This window comes from Malus sylvestris, chromosome 1 (assembly GCF_916048215.2).
Source record: "Malus sylvestris chromosome 1, drMalSylv7.2, whole genome shotgun sequence".
NCBI classification, from domain to species: domain Eukaryota; kingdom Viridiplantae; phylum Streptophyta; class Magnoliopsida; order Rosales; family Rosaceae; genus Malus; species Malus sylvestris.
This window is the reverse complement of record NC_062260.1, coordinates 5,416,906-5,438,511: the sequence shown is the minus strand read 5'-3', so window position 1 is coordinate 5,438,511 and position 21,606 is coordinate 5,416,906. Positions and strand designations below refer to the sequence as shown.

The 21,606-nt window shown below is 38.0% G+C and overlaps 1 protein-coding gene across 2 annotated transcripts; it reads right to left on the bottom strand.

Annotated features, from left to right (window-relative positions):
* Positions 1-4,643: 4,643 nt before the first annotated feature.
* Positions 4,644-20,972, bottom strand: LOC126620841 (protein ACTIVITY OF BC1 COMPLEX KINASE 8, chloroplastic-like). Of its 2 annotated transcripts, XR_007622686.1 has the most exons (22): positions 20,169-20,972; positions 19,229-19,364; positions 17,799-17,965; positions 16,825-16,945; positions 16,547-16,647; positions 16,177-16,275; positions 10,540-10,650; positions 10,374-10,453; positions 10,200-10,269; positions 9,640-9,713; positions 9,471-9,540; positions 9,223-9,311; positions 8,641-8,765; positions 7,698-7,778; positions 7,251-7,311; positions 7,081-7,135; positions 6,892-6,990; positions 6,706-6,795; positions 6,025-6,084; positions 5,799-5,922; positions 5,287-5,337; positions 4,644-5,129 (listed from the first exon to the last, which is right to left on the bottom strand). XR_007622686.1 is itself a non-coding variant. In XM_050289178.1 (21 exons), exons 1-20 carry the CDS (start codon positions 20,655-20,657, stop codon positions 5,806-5,808), a joined length of 2,295 nt encoding a protein of 764 aa, XP_050145135.1. In that variant the 5' UTR covers positions 20,658-20,971; the 3' UTR covers positions 4,644-5,129; positions 5,799-5,805. The 2 variants fall into 2 exon arrangements, 1 of the variants encoding a protein (XP_050145135.1); XM_050289178.1 differs by lacking the exon at positions 5,287-5,337 and having other exon boundaries at positions 20,169-20,971.
* Between the last annotated feature and the right edge of the window lie 634 nt (positions 20,973-21,606).

The following is a 21,606-nucleotide window of genomic DNA, read 5'->3' as shown; positions in this document are numbered from 1 at the left end:
ACTGCGATTATAATGTTGTTCATGGTACTGAATTAACCATTAAAGAGGTCTTTTACTCATCCTATTTAGGAAGAACGTTGTTGAGCTTTAAGGATATTCGAGAGAATAACTATCATGTTGACACCACTGAAGAGAATGGTTTGGAATATCTTTGTATCACTTCATATGAATATGTCCATAAATGTATTCATTAGAAAATGGAATGCCTCCCGAATGGATTGTTTACTACAACCATATAAGCCATGGAGGCCCACCATGTGGCCTGCTAGGAGTTCGAGTTCCAGAGCAATTGATTACTTTGGAACAATTGTTAACTCAACCCTCAAATACAAAGATTACTCGTGACCCCCGAAGTTTCTTAAAAGGATTTAATGGGATACTTGTGGACCTATTTAACCACCATTCTGACTATTTAAATAGTTTATGGTGTTGGTTGATGCATCGACACGTTTGTCAAATGTTTTCCTACTGTTCACATGCAATGTTGTATTTGCAAAACTCCTATCATAAATTATTAAGTTTAGAGCTCACCACCTTGATTATCCGACTAGGTCGATTCGATTGGATAATGCTGGAGAGTTTACGTCGCAGACTTTCAACAATTATTACAAGTTAGTTGGGATTGAAGTTGAACATCATGTTCCCTATGTTCACACCCAAAATGGCCTAGCAGAAGCATTCATTAAGCATCTTTAATTGATCCTTCAGACCTTGGTCATGCGCACCAAGTTTCCAATCTCTACTTAGGGCCATGCAATTGTACATGCAACTTGGTCCGCTTGAAGTCCACCACCACCCAATCTTTTTCATCATTAAAATTGGTTACTGGTACAAGCCTAACTTCTTGCAATTACGCATGTTTAGGTGGCGCAATTTATGTGCCTATAGCACCGCCACTACGTACCAAAATGAATCCTCAAAGAAGAATGGGAATCTAATGTCGTTTAAGATTCACCATCAATTATTCGTTATTTAGAGCCCTTGACATGCGATCTCTTTAACACATGTTTTGTGGATTTTCACTTTGATGAGACAATCTTCATGTCGTTATAGGGGTGATAAGAACATTAACATTCTTGAAGAATGCCACGAATAGTTGGATTAGTCCCCCTATGTCTCATTTAGATCTCGCACTACACAATCTAAAACTGAAGTGCAACGTATTTTAGATCTACAAAGTGTTGCTCAAAGCATGGCGGTTGCTTTTACTAAACTAGCGAAAGCGACGAGATCACATATACCTACTACAAATGTGCTTGCTAGGATAAATGTACCTAACATATGTTGAAACATCACCCCCGAAGGACGAGCTACTTCTGAAGGATGTTTGGCCGCACATGCTGTTCGGCCCGGTACATTGGCGGCTAGCCAATCATCTACTCATATCATGAAGCGTGGCAGACCTGTTGGTCTAAATGATTCACAATCCCATAAGAAGAAGCCCACGAAACAAGCTAGTGAAACTAGTTTGAATCCGACCATCGCGTACTCAACAATTCCAATGCATGATGTTATTCTAGATTACGGAAGCATCCTTGATGTGATGAATCTGCTCCCAAGAATTGTGATAATTTCGTCTACTATACTAGTTTGGATGAGGTTTGGAATCAAAATGAGATTATAGTAAGCGATGCATTTGCATACATAGTAGCTACTGATATCATGATGAGAGATGATATTGAACCCGAGTTTCATTGATGAATGTGGACGTAGAACTGATTGGTCAAGCTGGAAACAAGAAATTCGGGTCAAACTTGATTCACTTGCAAAACGTATATTGTTTGGACTCGTAGTTCTTACACCTTTACATGTGAAGCCTATTGGCTACAAGTGAGTTTTCATTGGGAAACGTAATAAGAAGAATGAAATAATGTGATATAAGGCACGCCTTATGACGTTAGGCTTCTCTCAACGCTCTAGGATTGATTACGAAGACATTCCTACGTAATGAATGTTACAACGTTCCGCTAGCTCATCAGTTTAGTAGTTTTTGAAAAACTGAATATGCAGCTTATGGATGTGGTAACAGCATATCTCTATAGGGATCTTGATACAAAAATCTATATGAAAGTTCCTGAAGGACTTACATTGATTGGATCATACAGTGTTAAACCACAAAACTCCCTCTTGATTAGATTGAGGCATTCACTTTACAGATTGAAACAATCCAGGCATATATGGTATAACCGTCTGAGTGAGTATTTGATTAGTAAGGGATATGTGAATAATGAATTATGCCCATGCATGTTTATTAAGAAGTCACATTCCCGATTTGTGAAATTGTCATGGTTGGAGCTTGAGCGTTGTTCGGATGGTAGTCTGGTTCATCAATCGAACTACACCTAAAAGGTGTTTAGGATAAATCGAAACTTTTAAGACTCCTATGGTTGTTTGTACGCTAGATGCAAAACGAGATCATTTGTCTTAAAGATGATGAGAAATACATTTTGTAGCCTGAAGTTCCATACCTAAGTGCAATTGGTGCTTTATTGTACTTAGCTCAGTGCACTAGACTGGGCATCTCCTTCGATGTTAATCTTTTGGTAAGAGTGCCTACACGTAGACACTGGATTGTTGTTAAAGACATCTTTGTTACCTCAAAGGTACTACGGATTTGGACTTATTCTATCCCTATGCGTCCTCGATTGGAGTTGTTGCACCCTTTGGTTCTTGAGTTGATTCTCGCCTTGTTGGTTATGTTGATTCAAGTTGTTTATTTAACCCACACAAGGCACGCTCTCAAACGGTTTATGTCATTACCGTTGGAGGCACCTTAATATCTTAAAGGTTAACCAAGTAGACCTTAGTTGCGACTTCTTTGAACCATGCTAAATTCTTGCCCTACACAAAGCTACTCATGAATGCTTCTGCATGAGAGCTATTATTAAGTATATTCAAAGTACTAGCAAACTTTCTTCCGTCATTGACATCTCTATAACGATTTATGAAGAGAACGCCGCATGTATCGACCAGATCAAGAACAAATACATCAAAGGAAACAACAAATTGCACCAAAATTATTCTTTTCACATCAACAACAAAAGCATTAGATGATTGAAGTCGAGCAAATCTGTTCACAAGACAATCTTGTCGGCCTTCTCACGAAATCATTGCCAAAGTCTGTCTTCTAGAAGCATGCCAAAGGAATTGGTATGTGTAAATTATCTTATTTGGTTCTCATTTGGAAGTTTTGTCAAACTGAAAGGGAGTACCCAGTAGTAAGCTATCTTGACCTTGTATTCTTTTTCCTACGATAGGAGCTTTTTTCTCTTTGATATTTCACTACCTAACGAGGTTTTGATGAGGCACCTATCCCTGTGATAGTCATACCCTTGTGCGCGTTTTACTAGCATCCTGAAGGCGTTTAGTTTTTTACTTAATGCATCTTGTCACTTTTCTCCTTAGATTATGGGTTTTATCCTAGCCTAGGTTTTACCATAGCAAGGTTCGTTTGTTTTGAGATTAGCATTCACTCATTGTGCCGACAACTTCATCAACCACTTCTTCATCGCTGAAGATTTGATGCGACATTTGTTTGAATTTACACACTCAAGGGGGTGGGTTGCAATCTTAAATTAGTTAGGAATGTGATTGTATAAATCCTAGTAGATTATTGTAATTGTATTCCTTGGGGAGTAAGATTCTCTCTCCCTAAGCAGTAAGCACTATAAATAACGCACGAGAGGGTGAGAAATCACACCACAAAATCACCAAATTCTCTCTTCCTTCTCTTTATTGCTGCCGCACCCTATCTCTATAATTCCTCAGTAAAATAGGCCTACAACACGAACAAGTTTTTAAATTACAAAAAGTGAACAAAAACTAAAAATAAAATGGTTATCAAATGGCCTATAAGTTGTAGTTTGAGAATGGAGATTTTCTTTAATTTTGCTGTCAAAGTGAAACTTCACTCAAACTATAAGAGCCATGACTATAATTTGGACGGTTAAAAAAGCAAGCTATTATTAGCACTCCAATAAAGTCATTATGCACTACTTCCTATCGAGAAGTTAATGAAACGATAGAGTGTTGGACAAGAGTGATATTTTCTTTCATTACCTATGGAGGGCGAGGTTGGTTGGCAGCAGAATGAGAGAATATTTGCTATCTCAGCTAAAATGTGAACAATATATTCCAGCAAAGAATGATGATGCCAGATTGACTTGCGATGGGATTTTGAATCACAAAATCAAAACCCTAACTTACAATAATTAAAAACAGGGAAAAGCAAAGCAACCCCGCTGGGCTGGATGGATGGATCACAGTGACAAGGATCCTTGTCAGCAGCTCTGTCAGCTTGTGAAGACAATTAACCACAAAGAAAAAGGAGCACGACAACGACCAATATGGCACGAGTACAACACTATTAGTAGCACAGGTACATGGATATAGTAACATTTGTGCCTATGAAGGAAAGTCGTAAGTTTTGTCCACATAGATGTACCCTTGTCATGTAAATTGTTTACGACACTCTTGCAACCAATATCACCAGTGCGGTGGATGATTACCATATGTGCAAATAGTACACCACCATTAGTGTCTATTTTGTTGCTGAAAGCCAAAAGGCAAGCAACAAACTTGTAAGTTTTACAAATGCAACTGATTTAAAATAGAAAACTTGTTAAATAAACTTTATATCACACTTTGGCCAACTTTAATTTATTCGAAACAAAATCTGTCCGATACAACATTATACAAGAATTATGCACATCCCTGATCCCACCAGGCCAATTTTTTATGGGAGACAATGTCAGGCTCTTAAGCTAAAAGATTGTTACAAATTACACTTTGTTAGGACTACAACAAGCAAGCTGCCTTATACAGTCCTTGACCCGAAAAATGACGACACGCCTTCAATATAACCACATTTAGGAACGTAATTTTGGGACACAGCGAACCTAACCTAACACTAACACAGGTACAAATCTAACTCTTAATAAAATTTGGATGAATAAGCCCCCGTGTTCAGCTTCTACACATCCATTCTAAACAAACCTGTGAGATGGAAGTTCAGATCATATTGTTTCTGGAAGAACCGGGGTGTAGTCTGTATTCCCACGATCAATCCTAATTCTCTTCAAGAATCAGAAGGTTGACCTGTAAAATGATGTGCGCTGGATCTCCCTCCCCTTGAAAAATGCAACATAATATGTTTATAAGAAAGAGCAAACAATAAGTGTACTTGTAGTTGCAAATAGCAATCACATAAGGTATTCTTGTACGTTAACAGACATTAACAGACTGACTACAAAGAATTTCTAACAATTAACGGGTTGCCGTACTCACCCATTTGGTTTCTCTAAGACCCATCTATATCATATGGATCATATCGTTTTCCTGTTAGTGATGTGGTAAGATTCGTTAACAATAAAAAAAGGTCGTACCCAGTGCACAAGGCTCCCGCTTTACGCAGGGTCTGGGAGAGGTGAATGTCGGCTAGCCTTACCCCCATTTATGGAGAGGCTGCTCCCAATAAGATTCATTAACAATATAAGAGACAAATGTTGGTGGGTTTGATCAAGTAATCATCCCAGACAAGGTTTGACAATATAAGTCATTCAACACGTTGCCAAACTTTTCCATCCATTACAAACACGAAGACATAAAACAATGAGCATAAGAAAAGTAATAATATGATATCACTTATCAATAAACTTATCTACATGAGCAGAAACCGCATTTTGGAGCATCCCTTTATGGAAGCTTGGGCTCTATTTGCATTTGAAACCTTGTTTCTCTATCTCAAGGATGAAGAACCAAAAAAGAGAGATTACATTAATAGAACACGTTTCACTCACCAATTGTTTAAGCAGTTCCTGTTATCAACCTCTCCCGCTCATCAAACTTTTTCACCTTTATGAGGCCAATGAGAACCTGAAGACTGAAAAATGCGCAAAAGACATATGCTGCAATGGCAGGAACCTGAAAATAAATAAGTACCATCAGAATTGAGCTCTGAATAAAATCAGACAACAGGGAGTCCACACAACGCCATAGATACCAAAAGTAAACTTGATAGCTTACTCGAATGGAATTAATATACAAGATTGTTGCGAGATTTATTAGGCTTCCAGCAGCAACTGCCTGCAAGTTAGTCAAAGTAAAGATCAATCCAAGTAGACATCATGCCATTATAAGATTTAGCAGACAAGAGAGACGTTCAACTAGTTAAGCTGTAAATAATACATCAGTACAATATGATATTTTTCATATAAGCTTTAGCAGACAAGAGAGATACGGAACTGTGCACGTGCACCTAGTAAGATGACTCAGAAAAGTAATCGAAACCTCTTTTCTCTTTTTCCCAAACTGTCAATGTGGGTCTTCTGCCTTTTTATTTTTTTGTTCTGTAAGAACTTTTTTGAAAGTCATTCAATAATGTTACAGTGAAAACTGGTTCATTTGATATCCAGATATGTTACCCCCACTGTTGACGAGGAAGAGATAATGTCAGTGTCATACACGTATGAGAAAATGTGTATAAATCATTAAAATAAACTCCTTCCATGGTTGCAGACGTGAGTAGGATAGAGCCAAAGCTCAGCAAGGCTTTAACAAAGTATATTTTGTATATATCTAATGGAACCTAATAAAGAAAAGAAAATTCAAATCAGAGTTCTCTTGTCAGGATATGATACATCAAAACAAATTCCAACATAGATGTATGATGTATATGCCACTAGATCATGAGTAAGCTCAACTCACATTTCCTACAGTCTTTTGGACAGTTGCAACCCGCTGGAATGCCCTCTCAGATTCCAAAGTCCGAACTCTAAGCTTCAGATCACCTTGCTCCTATAAATAAACAAGGGACATCCACAACTGAGAAAATCATAACAAGATATTCAAAGTATTCATATTTAGCACACAAATAAAAAAATCAGTTGGTACCAATCTTTGGATAATTTCAGCAAGCTTTTCAACTCTGTCAGCCTGTCTAAATAAGTTATAGAATGCACGCGACTGCCTGTCCCACCTATTTCTTAGGTCCTGGAACATTTATAAGTTTAGTGTAAGAATAGCGTTTGTATTAGAAAGATTGTACAATATGAAATTTAATATAGATGGTCAAGAGTTTGCCTTTATAATGACTTCAACTCCAGCTTCACGAAATTTTAGCAATTCCAGTGCATAGCTACAAGGCAGAGTGTCCAAGCCTTGTCAGAAATAAAGGGAAGGAACAGTTACCAAATCTTTGAAGGTATTTATGGAACAACTTTGGGATGGTTTTAAAGCTAAACTAAACTCACGGTTTGGCTATCTCAGTAATGTCAAATCGAGGATCAAGACCCTTTCCAATGCCATCCAATACTGAAAAGACAGAAAACAAAGAAGTCCTTTTAGGACGATATAAACATATAAATATGGGGCACGTTTTTGCACAACTTTGACACGTTTTTGTGGGGCCACTTCTAATGTATTTTAGCAATCCGAATTATCTATCTTTTAGGTTCTCCGTCAAATATCATGTCTACTAAAAGATAGACAGTTCGGATTGTTAAATACATTACGGAGTAGGCCCCACAAAAACGTGTGTAAAAAAATTGTGTAAAAAGGGTGGTGCCACAGATCCGCCCCCTATAAATATATATCTCTGTGTGCAAGACTGTAAGTACATATAAACACATTACATAAACAAAGTAAAATGAAAACATATTTCCAACAAAAATATGTCCACCGTGTTTCTATTACGGTACCTGAAAATGCTCTGACAACAAATGTGAATGTCGCAGGAAATCTGAAGGGTTGGTCTGCTGCAATGGCTAATAAATCTTCCCCTGTTAAAAGAATGCAAGGTACTCAGTATCAAACATCAATGCTTAGTGGAAGAATGCAAGCCACTATTCACAACGAACAAATCCTGGAAATCCAGCTACTGGACAGAAACTTGGTACCCTTAATTACAGTTGGAGCCCAGACTCAAATTTTACATCATTTAAATTGGAAAATTTAGCATAATCAAACTTGGTGCATAAGCATGTTTAATTTAAAAGACCCCTAATTAGACATCAAATTTAAGTAGCTCAGGTGGCTGAGCTTAAACCAAAGACCCAAAAGAATAATTCCAAGTTTCATATCAGTAAGGTAGCCACAAGGAAAACCCCAAAATATTATTTAGACAATATAGAATACATGATAATAAGGAACATGTTTAACCAGATTAGAAAATATTTGACATATGATTACTGGACCTGGTGTTCATTGATTACTTGTTCAACTGTAAACCAAATTCAAGTACGAGAGTAACGCTACCTACTAACTTATACATCTCTGTGGACTGCGAAGTCTTTTAATTTTCAGTTAATCCTGTCTAAACTTGGCATGGCATAAACTGGCTCCAGTATGAATGTAGCAATGAAAAAGCTCACTGGTTCTTATTCACTAAATTAAACAAGAAGCTAGAGACTGTAAAGGAGTACAATTCATTTCCATTCTATCCCACAAAACATGGCTTTAAATTTACTAATTTAGCATCAAATTTTCACAGGACTTGACTTAAATTCTAATACCTGACATAGGTCTGGCTAACTAAGAAAGCTCAGCCTCCAACTCTTCCATTAAATATTGAGTTGTTAAGACCAAAACTATGTAGGGTATAGAACCCTAACATAGACACAAGATTTAAACAAGGTAAATTACCAATTGCAGCAAGCCTTTCTTTCTTTTTCATTATCTTTTCCTCCTTGCTCAATGGCTTTTTAAACCCAAGCTCTGCTGTCGCCAATTCTTTCTCCTTTCTCTGTGCAGCAAGTCGCTCTTCAAAACTGCAAAATTTGAGCATTAGAAAAGAACTCAAGATATAGAGTTTAAATTACGGAATTACTAATCAAAGTAAACACAGTATGTTTAGGTTAAGACCTTGCTTGCAAAAACAAGGAGAGCAGGCTGTCAGTCAATGTAAATTATACCCCAGCTCGTAAAACAATTGACAACTATACAAATAACTGCATTCAAACCATTATAAATACTTCCTTACATTCGAACTGGTATAAATAACTCCATTCGTAACCATAGCTGATATAGTGCCTTATCTAGCAAGTTACATATAGCAGACATGTGGATATAATTCTAATTTACTACGGAGGCATTATACCCCAAGTAGCTCTGAAATTCCTCAATAATAGTGAATTTAAATTTTGTACAGAAAAAGAAAGAACGACTCAACAAATTAATTAAGGAATGAACAATGGAATCATGCTAATTCTTCTCTATCAGAAGCACCTGTTAAGAAAAAATAGTGCTGTTCGTCTGACAGCTGTCATATCTCCAGTAGGCACAAGAACACCCATCTGAACCATTGCCTGAAGGACCTGCACCAGTTAAAATAGTTTCCGTCACTTGAAGATCATAACCAGACATTCGAACCATAGTATAATTAATGTAAGCCAACTGTAATTCTGATTGCCTGACCACCAAGGTATAATGAACCGTACTTAGTAAACCAAAATGCGGGGAAAAGATGAAAAAACCTTATCTGGATCCTTCTCATAAACTCCGTAAAAGGTTTCCAGCAAACCTTCTCTAATGTTTGGGCTGATACTGTAAGGTATAAATATTGAGATACATATTAAAATAAATTAAAACTTGGAGAGTGGTGGTTGGTAGATTGTAGATTAGCAAACACAATCAAGGATTTACCTTCCCATCATTCCAAAATCATAAAAAATCAACCTTCCACCATTGACATCATCCACAGCAATATTGCCAGGATGCTGCATTAAGAGTAAAAGAAAATTGTGGTTACACATTGGCAGCGGGTATTAAATGACAGGAATCCCGAAATGTGTAATCAAGAAACATGAAGACTACAGCTTTCTTATGTGCAAGTGCAACAGATATATTGATCCCTAAAACTTTGAAAGGGTAGAGCACATAAATCAGTAGAAGTCCCAATCTGACAGCCATGAGCGATTGCTTATGCATCTGAGCAGGACAATTTTCTTTCTGCAATTATGCAAATTTCTTGCCATCTGAAGCAATAGTTTCAAAAATTGCCTCTTAAACTACAGAATTTCACAGACATGACGTATAAGAGAACTAAAAAACAAGAGGCCATATTGTTAAATTTGATGACCATGAATGAGGAGTAGGTATTTTCTCATACCACACCCATACTTCTGAGGTTTTCCCAGTTTTCTATGTTTTGACATCCAAATCATGCTTTAGAACCAAAATTGAATTAAACAACAAAAACTCACAGGATCAGCATGAAAAAACCCATGAGACAGAATTTGTTCCAAGTACGATTCAACAGCATATCGACCCAGCCTGAGGAAATTCAAATTGATATTAGAAGCAACAGGAGAGATAAGAAGAGGTCACAAGTTAACAAGATTTTACCCAGAATATAAGAGACAGGAAACTGTACTGACCTTTGCCGATCAAGGCCCAATTGATCTATAGCTTGTATCTTGTTTATCTTGATCCCCGGGACATACTCCATTGTCAGAACCTGATAATTATATTATCGGTAGTTGGATTTAATAAGCATAATAACATCTAGAGGATCAAAAATCTTTAGCGGTGAAAGCTTAAAACCTGTGGTGTAGTGTATTCCCATATTATTGTTGGGACTTTGACATAATCCATGTTTTTGAAGTTACTGGCAAATAGCTCAGCGTTAGCAGCTTCCTTGGTATAATCAATCTCCTGGAAAACTTTATAATTATTAGCTATCATTTACTGAATAGGAACAAACACAATGTCTTTAAGAAGGCAGTTTTTAAGATTAAAATGTTTTGAAAATAAGTTATCAACAATTTACTAAACACAGAATTTTGTATTAGGGAGAATGATAAGTCATCCAATATAGTTACTGTTAAATAGTTGTTAAAGATAAATGTAATTGTTTTTGTTAGTAACTGTGATTAGTTTAGGTAGTTGAGGGTACTTTTGTAATTAGCCTAAGGCAGCTAAGGCTATATATATTGACACCTGTGTAACTGAATTATTCATTCAATACAATCAGGAAAACTTACTGTTGAAGTTTTCTGTTTCTATATGGTATCGAGCCATTCTGCTTTACAGCACCGACCTTCTCTTCCGCACGTCATCTCGATCGTGTCTTGATCGATTCTTGCTTTCTTCTCTCTGATTCTTCACTTTTTGTTCTCGATCTCTCTTGAATCTTGTTTTCTGCAAGCTATGGCTGCTCAATCTGCGTCGCAACCGACTGGATCGTCTTCTCCGGTCATCTCTCCTTCGGTTCAAAACCCTAATTCCTCTTCCAATCCGAGTCCTCTGAATTCGTATACCTCTCTGACGATTCACAACATTGGCAGTATGGTGCCGATCAAGCTGAAAAGTTCCAACTATCTGCCATGGCGAGCACTGTTTGCTCCAATTTTCAGGCGATACAAGCTTCTTAGTATTATTGACGGCACTGAGGTTTGTCCTTCGCCATTCTTGCCTGATCGCTCGATGAACCCTGCCTTTGAGGATTGGTATGAAAAAGATCAAAATCTTTTGATTTGGCTTAATTCTACCCTGTCCGAAGAGATCATTCCGTTCACGGTTGGAGTTTCTTCTTCTCGTGAGCTCTGGGTAAAGCTTGAACAGCGTTTTGGTGGAGTTTCGGAAGCTCACATTCATCAATTAAGGTCCAGACTTCAATCGATTCAGAAAGGTTCTCAGTCCATTTCTGCGTATCTTCAACAAATCAAGGAAATTGCTGATTCCTTGCAAGCTGCTGGTGCTTCAGTGTCTGATCGTGACCTAATTGCTGCCACTCTACATGGATTACCTGATGAATTCGAGTCCTTTATTGACTCCATCATGCTGCGGCTCTCTTCTACATCCCTTGATGAACTCCATGGTCTCTTACTCACCAAAGAGTTGTCTATGACCCGTCGCAAGGCTGTTCTTTCATCCTCTGAGCCCTTTCAAGCATTCTCAGTGCAATCTCAGCCTCCCCTGCTTCCTACTCCATCTGCCTTTGCTGCTAAAAATCAATCATTTCATCCTGCTTCTCGATTTAACTCAAATCGTGGTAAGACATTTAGAGGTAATTTCTCCTCAAATCGCAGCAATCGCACCTTTCATAACAATAATAGGGGTAATTTCATCAACAATCGTGGCAATCGCAATTATCAAGGCTTTCACAATTATCAAGGTCCTTCCAATTTTAAAGTCACTTGTCAGATTTGTGGATCTACCAGTCATGAGGCACTTGATTGTTTTGATCGAATGAATCTGGATATCTGTGGTAGAATTCCTCCAGCCAAACTTGCTGCTATGTGTGTGCATCATTCAGCAAAACCCTCTCAGCCTTGGTTGATTGACTCTGGAGCTACTTCTCACATCACTAATGATGTAGCTAACATCTCTTCTCCTACTCCTTACACTGGAGAAGACAAAGTATACATTGGAGATGGTAAAGGACTATCTATTCATCATATTGGTTCTTCATCTCTGCACACTCCTTATACTTCCTTTAAGCTGAGAAATGTTTTACATGTTCCTTTCATAAAACATAATCTCTTATCTGCTTATCAGTTTCTTAAGGATAATAACTGTTCATTGACTCTTGACCCTTATGGATCCACTGTCAAGGATCGCATTTCGGGGAAGATGCTTTTGCAAGGCCCTGTTAAGGATGGTTTCTATCCTCTTCACAGTTCCACCAGTTCTCCCACTTCACCTTCAGCTTTTCTCAGCATTCAAGCACCTGTCCCTGTATGGCACAAGCGCCTCGGCCATCCTTCCTCCTCAATTTTTAGAAGAGTTATATCCACTAATAATCTTCCACTGCAAGGCCAGAAGACTGTTGATTTTTTCTGCTCAGATTGTGCGCTTGCTAAAAATCACAAGCTTCCTTTTGCAGTGTCTTCTTCATCAACAACTCAGAGTCTCCAGCTTCTGCATTGTGATCTGTGGGGACCTACTGTTACATCTACTAGTGGCTTCAAGTATTACCTACTGTTTGTTGATGATTTTAGCAAATACAGTTGGTTTTTTCCATTGAAGTCTAAATCCGATGTATTTTCTACGTTTGTTACTTTCAAAACCTATGTAGAAAACTTCAGTGGAAATAAAATCAAGATTCTGCGTTCAGATTCAGGGGGTGAATTTACTAGTCATTCTCTTGCTTCATTTCTTCGTGCACATGGTATATTACATCAGTTCAGTTGTCCTCATACGCCTGAACAAAATGGCTGTGCAGAGAGAAAGCACAGACATCTTGTTGAGACAGCTCGCACATTACTTGTTGCTTCTCATGTTCCTCAGATTTTTTGGGTTGAAGCTTTCTCCACTGCAATTTACCTTATTAACAGACTTCCTATTTCTGGTCTTACAAAGTCACCTTGGGAACTTCTCTTCAATCAACCTCCAGATTACTCTAAACTGAAAGTCTTTGGTTGTCAATGTTATCCATGGCTTAAACCTTACACTCCCAGCAAATTGGATGCTAAGAGCAAAAGTTGTGTGTTTTTGGGCTATAGTCTTCAACATAAAGGCTATAGATGCCTTGATCCTCTCACCACTCGGATCTACATATCAAGACATGTTGTCTTTGATGAAACAACTTATCCCTTTAAATCACTGCCACTCAACAGTTTCACTTCAGAAACTTCATCTTCTGATTTTTCACCATCCTTGGATCTTCATTTCAGCAAACATGTCTCTCCTTCTCCTCCAGCCAATAACTCTTCAGAACCACAGTGTCCTTCTGTACCTCAACCTATTACTCAGATCCCATCTTCCACAGAGCCTTCTTCCTGTACTCAGTCCGTGGATCATTCTCTCAGTTCCTCCAGTTCTGTCTCTCTCAATGACTCCTCTCTTGCACCACTACAGTCAAGGCCACCACCTATTTCTCGGAATACACATCCTATGATTACCAGATCTAAGGCTGGTCTTCACATGTCTAGAGCTTATGCAGCAACCAAACACCCACTTCCGGTTGATCTTGATTTTGTTCCTAGTACTTACTTGCAAGCCTCAAAGCATTCTCACTGGAGAGCAGCAATGCAGGATGAATATAATGCCTTAATAAACACAGGCACTTGGTCTCTTGTTCCATCTCATCCATCTCAGAATGTTGTTGGTTGTAAATGGGTGTTTCGGATCAAGAAAAATCCTGATGGAACCATTGACAGATACAAAGCCCGCTTGGTGGCAAAGGGATTTCACCAGCAAGAAGGAGTTGATTTCCAAGAAACCTTCAGTCCTGTTGCTAAGCCCGTCACAATTCGAATTCTTCTTACACTTGCTGTCCAAGATAATTGGTTTTTAAACCAATTAGACATAAGCAATGCGTTTCTTCATGGTGATTTAAAGGAGGATGTTTATATGCAACAACCTCCTGGTTTTATTGCTCCTACCTCTCCACACTTTGTCTGCAAGTTGAAGAAATCCTTATATGGCCTCAAACAAGCCCCTCGAGCTTGGTTTGAAAAACTGTTTCAAGCTCTTCGAACACTTGGCTTTCATCAATCTCAATCTGATGCTTCTTTGTTTGTTCTTAATGGACCTCAGTTGGTCATTGTCCTCGTTTATGTGGATGACATCCTAGTCACCGGACCCAACTCTCAGCTTTGCCAACAGTTTATCCAACAGCTTAGTACTCAGTTTCCAGTGAAGGATCTTGGTCCTTTACACTATTTCTTGGGGTTGGAAGTCCACAGATCCACAAAAGGAATCTTTTTACATCAGACCAAGTACTTACTTGATCTTCTCAAGAAATCGAATATGGAGGGTGCAAAACCGTGTTGCACTCCTCTTGGCTCTCAAAAGCTGGATCATAGCGGACCTCTCTTATCCAATCCTACTGAATACCGCGCTATAGTTGGTGGTTTACAATATCTCACTTGGACTCGCCCAGATCTTGCATTTGCTGTTAATCAGATCTGCCAATTTATGCATGCTCCCAGAGAACAACACCTTCAAGCAGCCAAACGGGTTCTCAGGTTTCTTAAAGGATCCATCTCTCATGGTTTATGGTTCACCAAAGGTCCCATTAATCTTTCAGCATTCTCTGATGCTGACTGGGCTGGCTGCACATTTGATAGGCGGTCTACTAGTGGATATTGTGTATTTCTTGGTTCTAATCTCATCAGTTGGAGTGCAAAGAAACAAAGCACTGTTGCTCGTTCCTCTACCGAAGCTGAGTATCGTTCCTTAGCACATACTGCTGCAGAACTAACTTGGGTCTGCAAAATCCTCAAAGATCTTAAGTTCTCTCTACCTAAACTGCCTCATCTATGGTGTGATAATATTTCAGCAATCTCTTTGGCATCTAATCCTATTTTTCATGCTCGAACTAAGCATGTTGAGATTGATTACCACTACATCAGGGAGTTGGTTCTTGCCAAGCTTATCAAAGTCAGCTATGTTCGCAGTGATGACCAAGTGGCTGATCTTCACACCAAATCCTTGTCTAAAAGCAGATTCTCTTATTTGTGTTCCAAGCTTCCAATCGGAATCCTATCTGATTCCTCCTTTAGCTTGAGGGGGTGTATTAGGGAGAATGATAAGTCATCCAATATAGTTACTGTTAAATAGTTGTTAAAGATAAATGTAATTGTTTTTGTTAGTAACTGTGATTAGTTTAGGTAGTTGAGGGTACTTTTGTAATTAGCCTAAGGCAGCTAAGGCTATATATATTGACACCTGTGTAACTGAATTATTCATTCAATACAATCAGGAAAACTTACTGTTGAAGTTTTCTGTTTCTATATTTTGCACGTGACAAATGAGCATAAACTATCTGCTATTATTATCTTTACCATGTAATAGAAAGAAAAAAAAATCTATATTTAAAAAGTTTAAGAATGCTGTCAAGCTGTGAACAATAAAATTTGTTTCTTTTCAAGAACAAAAATTCAATATTCAATTGCCTTGCTTTGTCTTTGTTGGACTTTGAACCATCTATTATTGACCTCTTTTCCTGTATCTATATCACCTAAGTTCCCTCACGTGAGTTCATAATTATTACTCCATGTCTTCCTACACCTTTACTCATCCAAGTCAATATCCTTGCATTACACTCAACATGGATGACATCTTATTCCATGAAGAGTTCAACGTATTATGTAGAGGGAAACAGAAGCCACTGTGGAGAATGTGACCTTTACCTACACTAAACAAAACCAAAAAAAAACACAAGATTTATGTGCCTTTTGGCTCACTATTTAGTGCCAAAATGGTTAAAACAACGAAAGTGGATCTCAACACCTCATATAAAACATTTGCACACTCATCATAGATAGCAACCCAATCCCTCTTCGCACCATCTGACTTTGGGTCAATTTTTTGAAGATATTCTGCAATTACCTGGAAAAGAAAATGACAATATGACAATGTTCATCAGAATTCCCACTGCCTTCACAAGATCAAGAGGAACCTTCACGTGTATTTCATGTACAACATAGTAAAACAAGCACATAATACACAAGACACAACCAAACGGATAGAGAGAAAGTTATGAGATCTAATGATACAGTTGAATTCACATTCAACAAGAAAGGCATCAAGTGAACATGTACAAAAAATCCCAAAATTGATAGTCCTAATCTAGAACTGTAAGCCAATATGAGAAACTGACCCTCAGGTTCTTAAGATCAATATTGAAAAGATCCTTGAGTCCAGGCCTCTGTACTTTAACAACAACTTCCTGTCCCTTCAATCTTGCACGGTGAACCTGACCTGCATAAAGGATGATACCATATTCTTACATTTTGTCTCTTATAAAACTGGACTATAACTTTTAAAAATAAAAAATAAATAAATAAATAAAACAATTATGCTAGTTTCATTTTCTGATTTCTCGTTTTTTTGCACAAATTTTGCTATCAGAAACTGTACAAATGCAATCAGGAGTACCAAGACTAGCAGCAGCTATTGGTTCATAATCAAACCGATCAAAGATATCTCCCACCGGAGCACCAAGCTCTTCTTCAACAATAGAAACAGCTGTATCTGATGGGAAAGGAGGAACTTGATCCTGAAAATTAAACCGTGTTTCAGTTATGCCTTAGGAATTACCAATTAAAAATAGATAGGTAACTGATAGTTTTTTAGAAAGGATACGACAAACAAAATTTGGCACTACATTAAGTAGCGGATTGGATATAAACAGTGTAGTATGGAAAGTGGAAGAAAAGAAAACTAAAAGTCAAAGCTCACTAAGCTCACTAAGCTAGGTTTATAATTTTTTTTTCATTAATAAAAAACATATATTTCATGATGTTTTTGCATGTTTGGTGTGCTCAGAGCAAGTGTCTATAAATGACAGAGGCTTAAGCTAACTTACATGATTAAAAGAAAAAGCAAATCTTTCATCACTGTTTACATATTCAGCATGCTCAGAGACAACTGCTACCCTAACAGCATTGTATAGTACTAAAACATACAGCAATATTAGATTCCCGTACTAAAAAAATGCGGTTTTTTCAGTTGACAAGAAAATTTGAGTTATGAAGTAGAAGAAAATAAGAATGTATTTCTTCTTCTACCCTCTCAAAAACTCTATTTTTCTTTTCAATTTTTGATAAGTTAGAGAATAGATTAAAACATCTGGGAACAACAACCCAGACAATATAATAAGCATAGAGGATGTCATCTCACAAATCCCAGCCTCTTGCACAGCCAAATTTTAAACATGATAGCAAAAGAGTGAAAAAGATAAACAAAACAAAAACAGAAGACGCATCACAAGTCAAGGCTTCAAATTCCAACAAATAATTGTTGAACAGGAAAGAACTTGAAGAACTACAGATTTAGGAGTCTGATATAAGAACAGAAGCATACAGTAGGAATGTGCAATCTTGTTGACATTGAATTAAAGAATTTCCAACCTGAAGTTCTGACAATTGATCAACATATTCTTGGGCAAGAATGTCCACCCTTGTGGAGAACTGCTGGCCAATTTTAATGAATGTTGGACCTAATCTCAAAATGTTCTCCTTAAGCCACTTGGCAAGTGCCTTACGCCTCAAGGTTTTCTTCTCCTCTGTCATTCCCCCTGAACATTTGTTTCCTTTAAATTAGATATAAGCACCAAATAGTACAGGTAGCTATCTTACAGAGGGATGCCTAATCAAAAGAATTCTAGATTACAAATAAAATTCAACATATTCCGAGAAGATTAGTTCCCATTAACCATTTATTTATAAGAAAGACCAAAAGAATTATTAGGCAGTGTGATTATCATGCCCAAACTGCTCCGCCGATCCACCATCTTTAGCTCACTCAGTATTGTATGGCTGATTGGGCAGCACCCCATCCAATTTCTTTTTCCTTTTTCTCGAGGGTGTTTCCCATGGAAATTCCCAGATGACATGGACACTGCCATGGCACCAGCACCCTCAGTTTCTATAATTGTCCTTTATGTACTTTCACAAAATTATATCTGAGAGAGTTCGGGTGTACACTGCAAATCGGCCTTCATAAGAAAGAAAGGTATATCCCAAAATCCAGAGAAAGTGGAAACCACAAAGATGACCAAATGCAAACTTTATCCCACAAACACTCCTGGTTCCTTACCGTGAAAAATTAATTAAAATAAAAACCTGATATTTTGTTCATGCATACAACAATCGAGGCATCACTCACTTCCACAGTAAAACTAACAAAATTCGCATCCCATTAACAACTTGTGCCAAAGCTTAAAGGAATGGAGCAATTTCAACCTCCCATTTGCACATAATCAAGACTGACTATTACTTGTACCATTGAATAACATTTTTAGGCCCCCTACTTTGAATAATGTTACAAGGATTTACTATTCCAGAGCTATAATCCAGATCATAACTTAAACCATGTACGGTACTCTAGTCTTCAAAATCATGTGACATGGAAGCCAAGCATTTCTTCTTAACTATTGAAATGTATATAGATTGTCTGGTACCAGGAACCAATGTAATGTATATTGGTACCAGCACAAATGTACTGTATATTGGTACCAGGTACCAATGTACTGTGTATTGGTACCTGGTACCAAAACCAAAGAGTCTTCCACCACCATATCAAATTGGTACCAGTTACAAGGTACATTGTGGTTAACTTCAAATTGTGCTAATTATCTCCAAAACTGACAACATACTATTAGATTGTAAAATTAGAAAGCATTTCCATGGGAAGTGGAAATAAGGCTCCAAAATTATTATTTCATGAGCTTTGCAAGGACTTCCCAGTTTGAAATGTTTCTTACATTTTTGGTTAATTACTCAATTGGAAAGCCAAAACAAAGAACTCATGAAATTTCATTCTACAGGAAGTGACTAACCTCGATAAGTGAATTTTTTATTGCCCAACCAAGCCTTTATGATGAATTTTAGAACAAATCCCCATATTTCCAAGGTCCTCTGGATTGTCGAGTAAGTTTTAAATCTACTCCAACGGCCACCAGGAGCAACGGAGACCTGAAAAAACCAAAAGTACCATATTACTATGGCATACTTGTGCACATAATAAACCTCAAAATTCAAATGAAGCAACCTACAAAGTTATTAAATGAAGCCATTTCAATATTATACAGCCAACTCAAATGCACAATGCTATATAGAGTAGATTCTCCCCCCAGAATCCAGATACAAGACACTGTTCGCAATAAAGTACTAGAAGCATCTATTTGTCATTAAAGCATGAATAAGAACTCTAAAATGATCAATGATCCCCTTTTAAGGTTTGCATGAACAATTTTTCTTTCAGTTTCCATCTTCACTTGTTAAACATCTTTCATCCTTTCCTCATCCAATAAAATTTGGCCAGCTTCAGAGTTACCTATACCATTACTATTACTAAGAACAATCTGTAAACAACTGTTTCTTTAATAGATACAGCTTGAATGTTATACAAAAACAATTAAAGCTAGAATCAAAACCTTAAACACTACAAAATAAACCTCTATGTGAATTAGAATTCTAGTCCGATCCAAATGCAGATCAATAATTTTTCTGTCTGTGCATTCAATCCAATTAGGAATTCAACTGAAATCCAACATCTACCATCTACTTTCGAAATCAATGTTTTGTTACAAACTCTGCGGAAATGCTGACTCGGAGCATCCAACCCTAAACCAATTGAAATAGGCAGAGAGGCACGCCTTCAAACTATTACGTAAGCCTTTAATTCCCCGATGTGGGATTCACACTCTCAACATAACTTAGCACAAACACGCAGTTCCCATAAAGACAATCCAATCAATCAACATCATGGAATCATACCTCAACTTTTGGCAGCCCGCTTTGCTTAAACCACGCATCTTCCTTTCCAATTTCCTCAATATTCTTCCTCCTTCCTTCCTCCTTCGTCTCCAACACTTGAACTCCTTGCACCACTTCCGCTGCCACTCCATTGCCACTCACGAACTTCACCAAGCTCCCATTAACTGCCCCATTCTTACTTCGAATTACACCCGCACTGCCATTGGAGTAGCTGTTGACTGAGCCATTGGACCCGTAACCGCTACCGCTAGTACTAGCAGCAGCAGCTCCATTACCACCCAACTCGACACCATTGACTTTCTTGATCCTCTCTTCAACTACAACACCTTCCTCTTTAACCGCTCTGATTCGGGATCGAACACCAGACCTTGGGTATCCATTACGAGAGAATTTAGAGAGAGAAACTCCAGAAATAGAAAGGCGGCGTTTAGGAGTGGTTTGTGGTGAGAGAAACGTGAGTTCCGGCAGCGGTAGAGAACGAGCAGCCATTGAGGTGAAGGAATCGGGAATTTGATCAAAACCCTAATCTCCAATCTTCATGCCCGGGAGAGAGAGAAGCAGAAGAAGACAGACAGACAGACAGACGGAGAGTGTTTGGGAGTGAGGAAGGGAGATGCAACTGAGGAAAACGAAGAAGAAAAGGGAGGGAAAGGGGTGGAGGTGGGGAGGACACGTGGCAAGTAAGGCGGATGAGTGTTTTGAAGAAGGAGGCTTCTCATTGGCTGCGAGGCTCGCGCGCCACTCTCAGAGATTGCTTTGGCTGACGTGTCAGTCGGAGAATTTTGTGACTGCAAAGATAGACAGTGCTTGCTGTGCTCCACCCTTTCTATTCCTGTTGGAATTCCTCGTGTTTGAATTCCCTTCTCCATGATTTAAATGAATTAAATATGCACGTGCTCACCACTCGATTTTGAATTTCGTTCTCTGTAGTCTGTAATTTAGCCGAATTAAATGCGCACGTGCATATAAACATCACTTCAAGCTCAAGGTTGTTTTGTTTTTTGTTTTTTGGGTCGAAATCAAGCCGTTCTAGTTTGCAATTGAGTTGTTCAAGTTTGTAATTGAATTGTGCTTGAGTTTCAACCCACAAGGCAAAGGCTTAATTACATCGATTGGATGAATATGACTTATGATATTTATGTATGCAAGTAATTTACGTCCAGCTCATCCAACGACAATTAATATGATGGTAATGTTCTCCACCACTTAAGGATGGTGAGCCAAAAAACCTTTCAAATATATCCAGCACTTCTCTTCCGGAAAAACCCTAGAGACACAAACTCACATAAGCATTTTAACACCAAGTGATGTTGCGGTTGCTTACTGGTTGCAAATCAATCAAGTTCACGATTAGTTCTCAACAATTAAACGAGTCTAGATCTAGAAATGAGATCCATCTGTTTCAAATTAGCACATGGGTTAGGCTACTAATACAAAT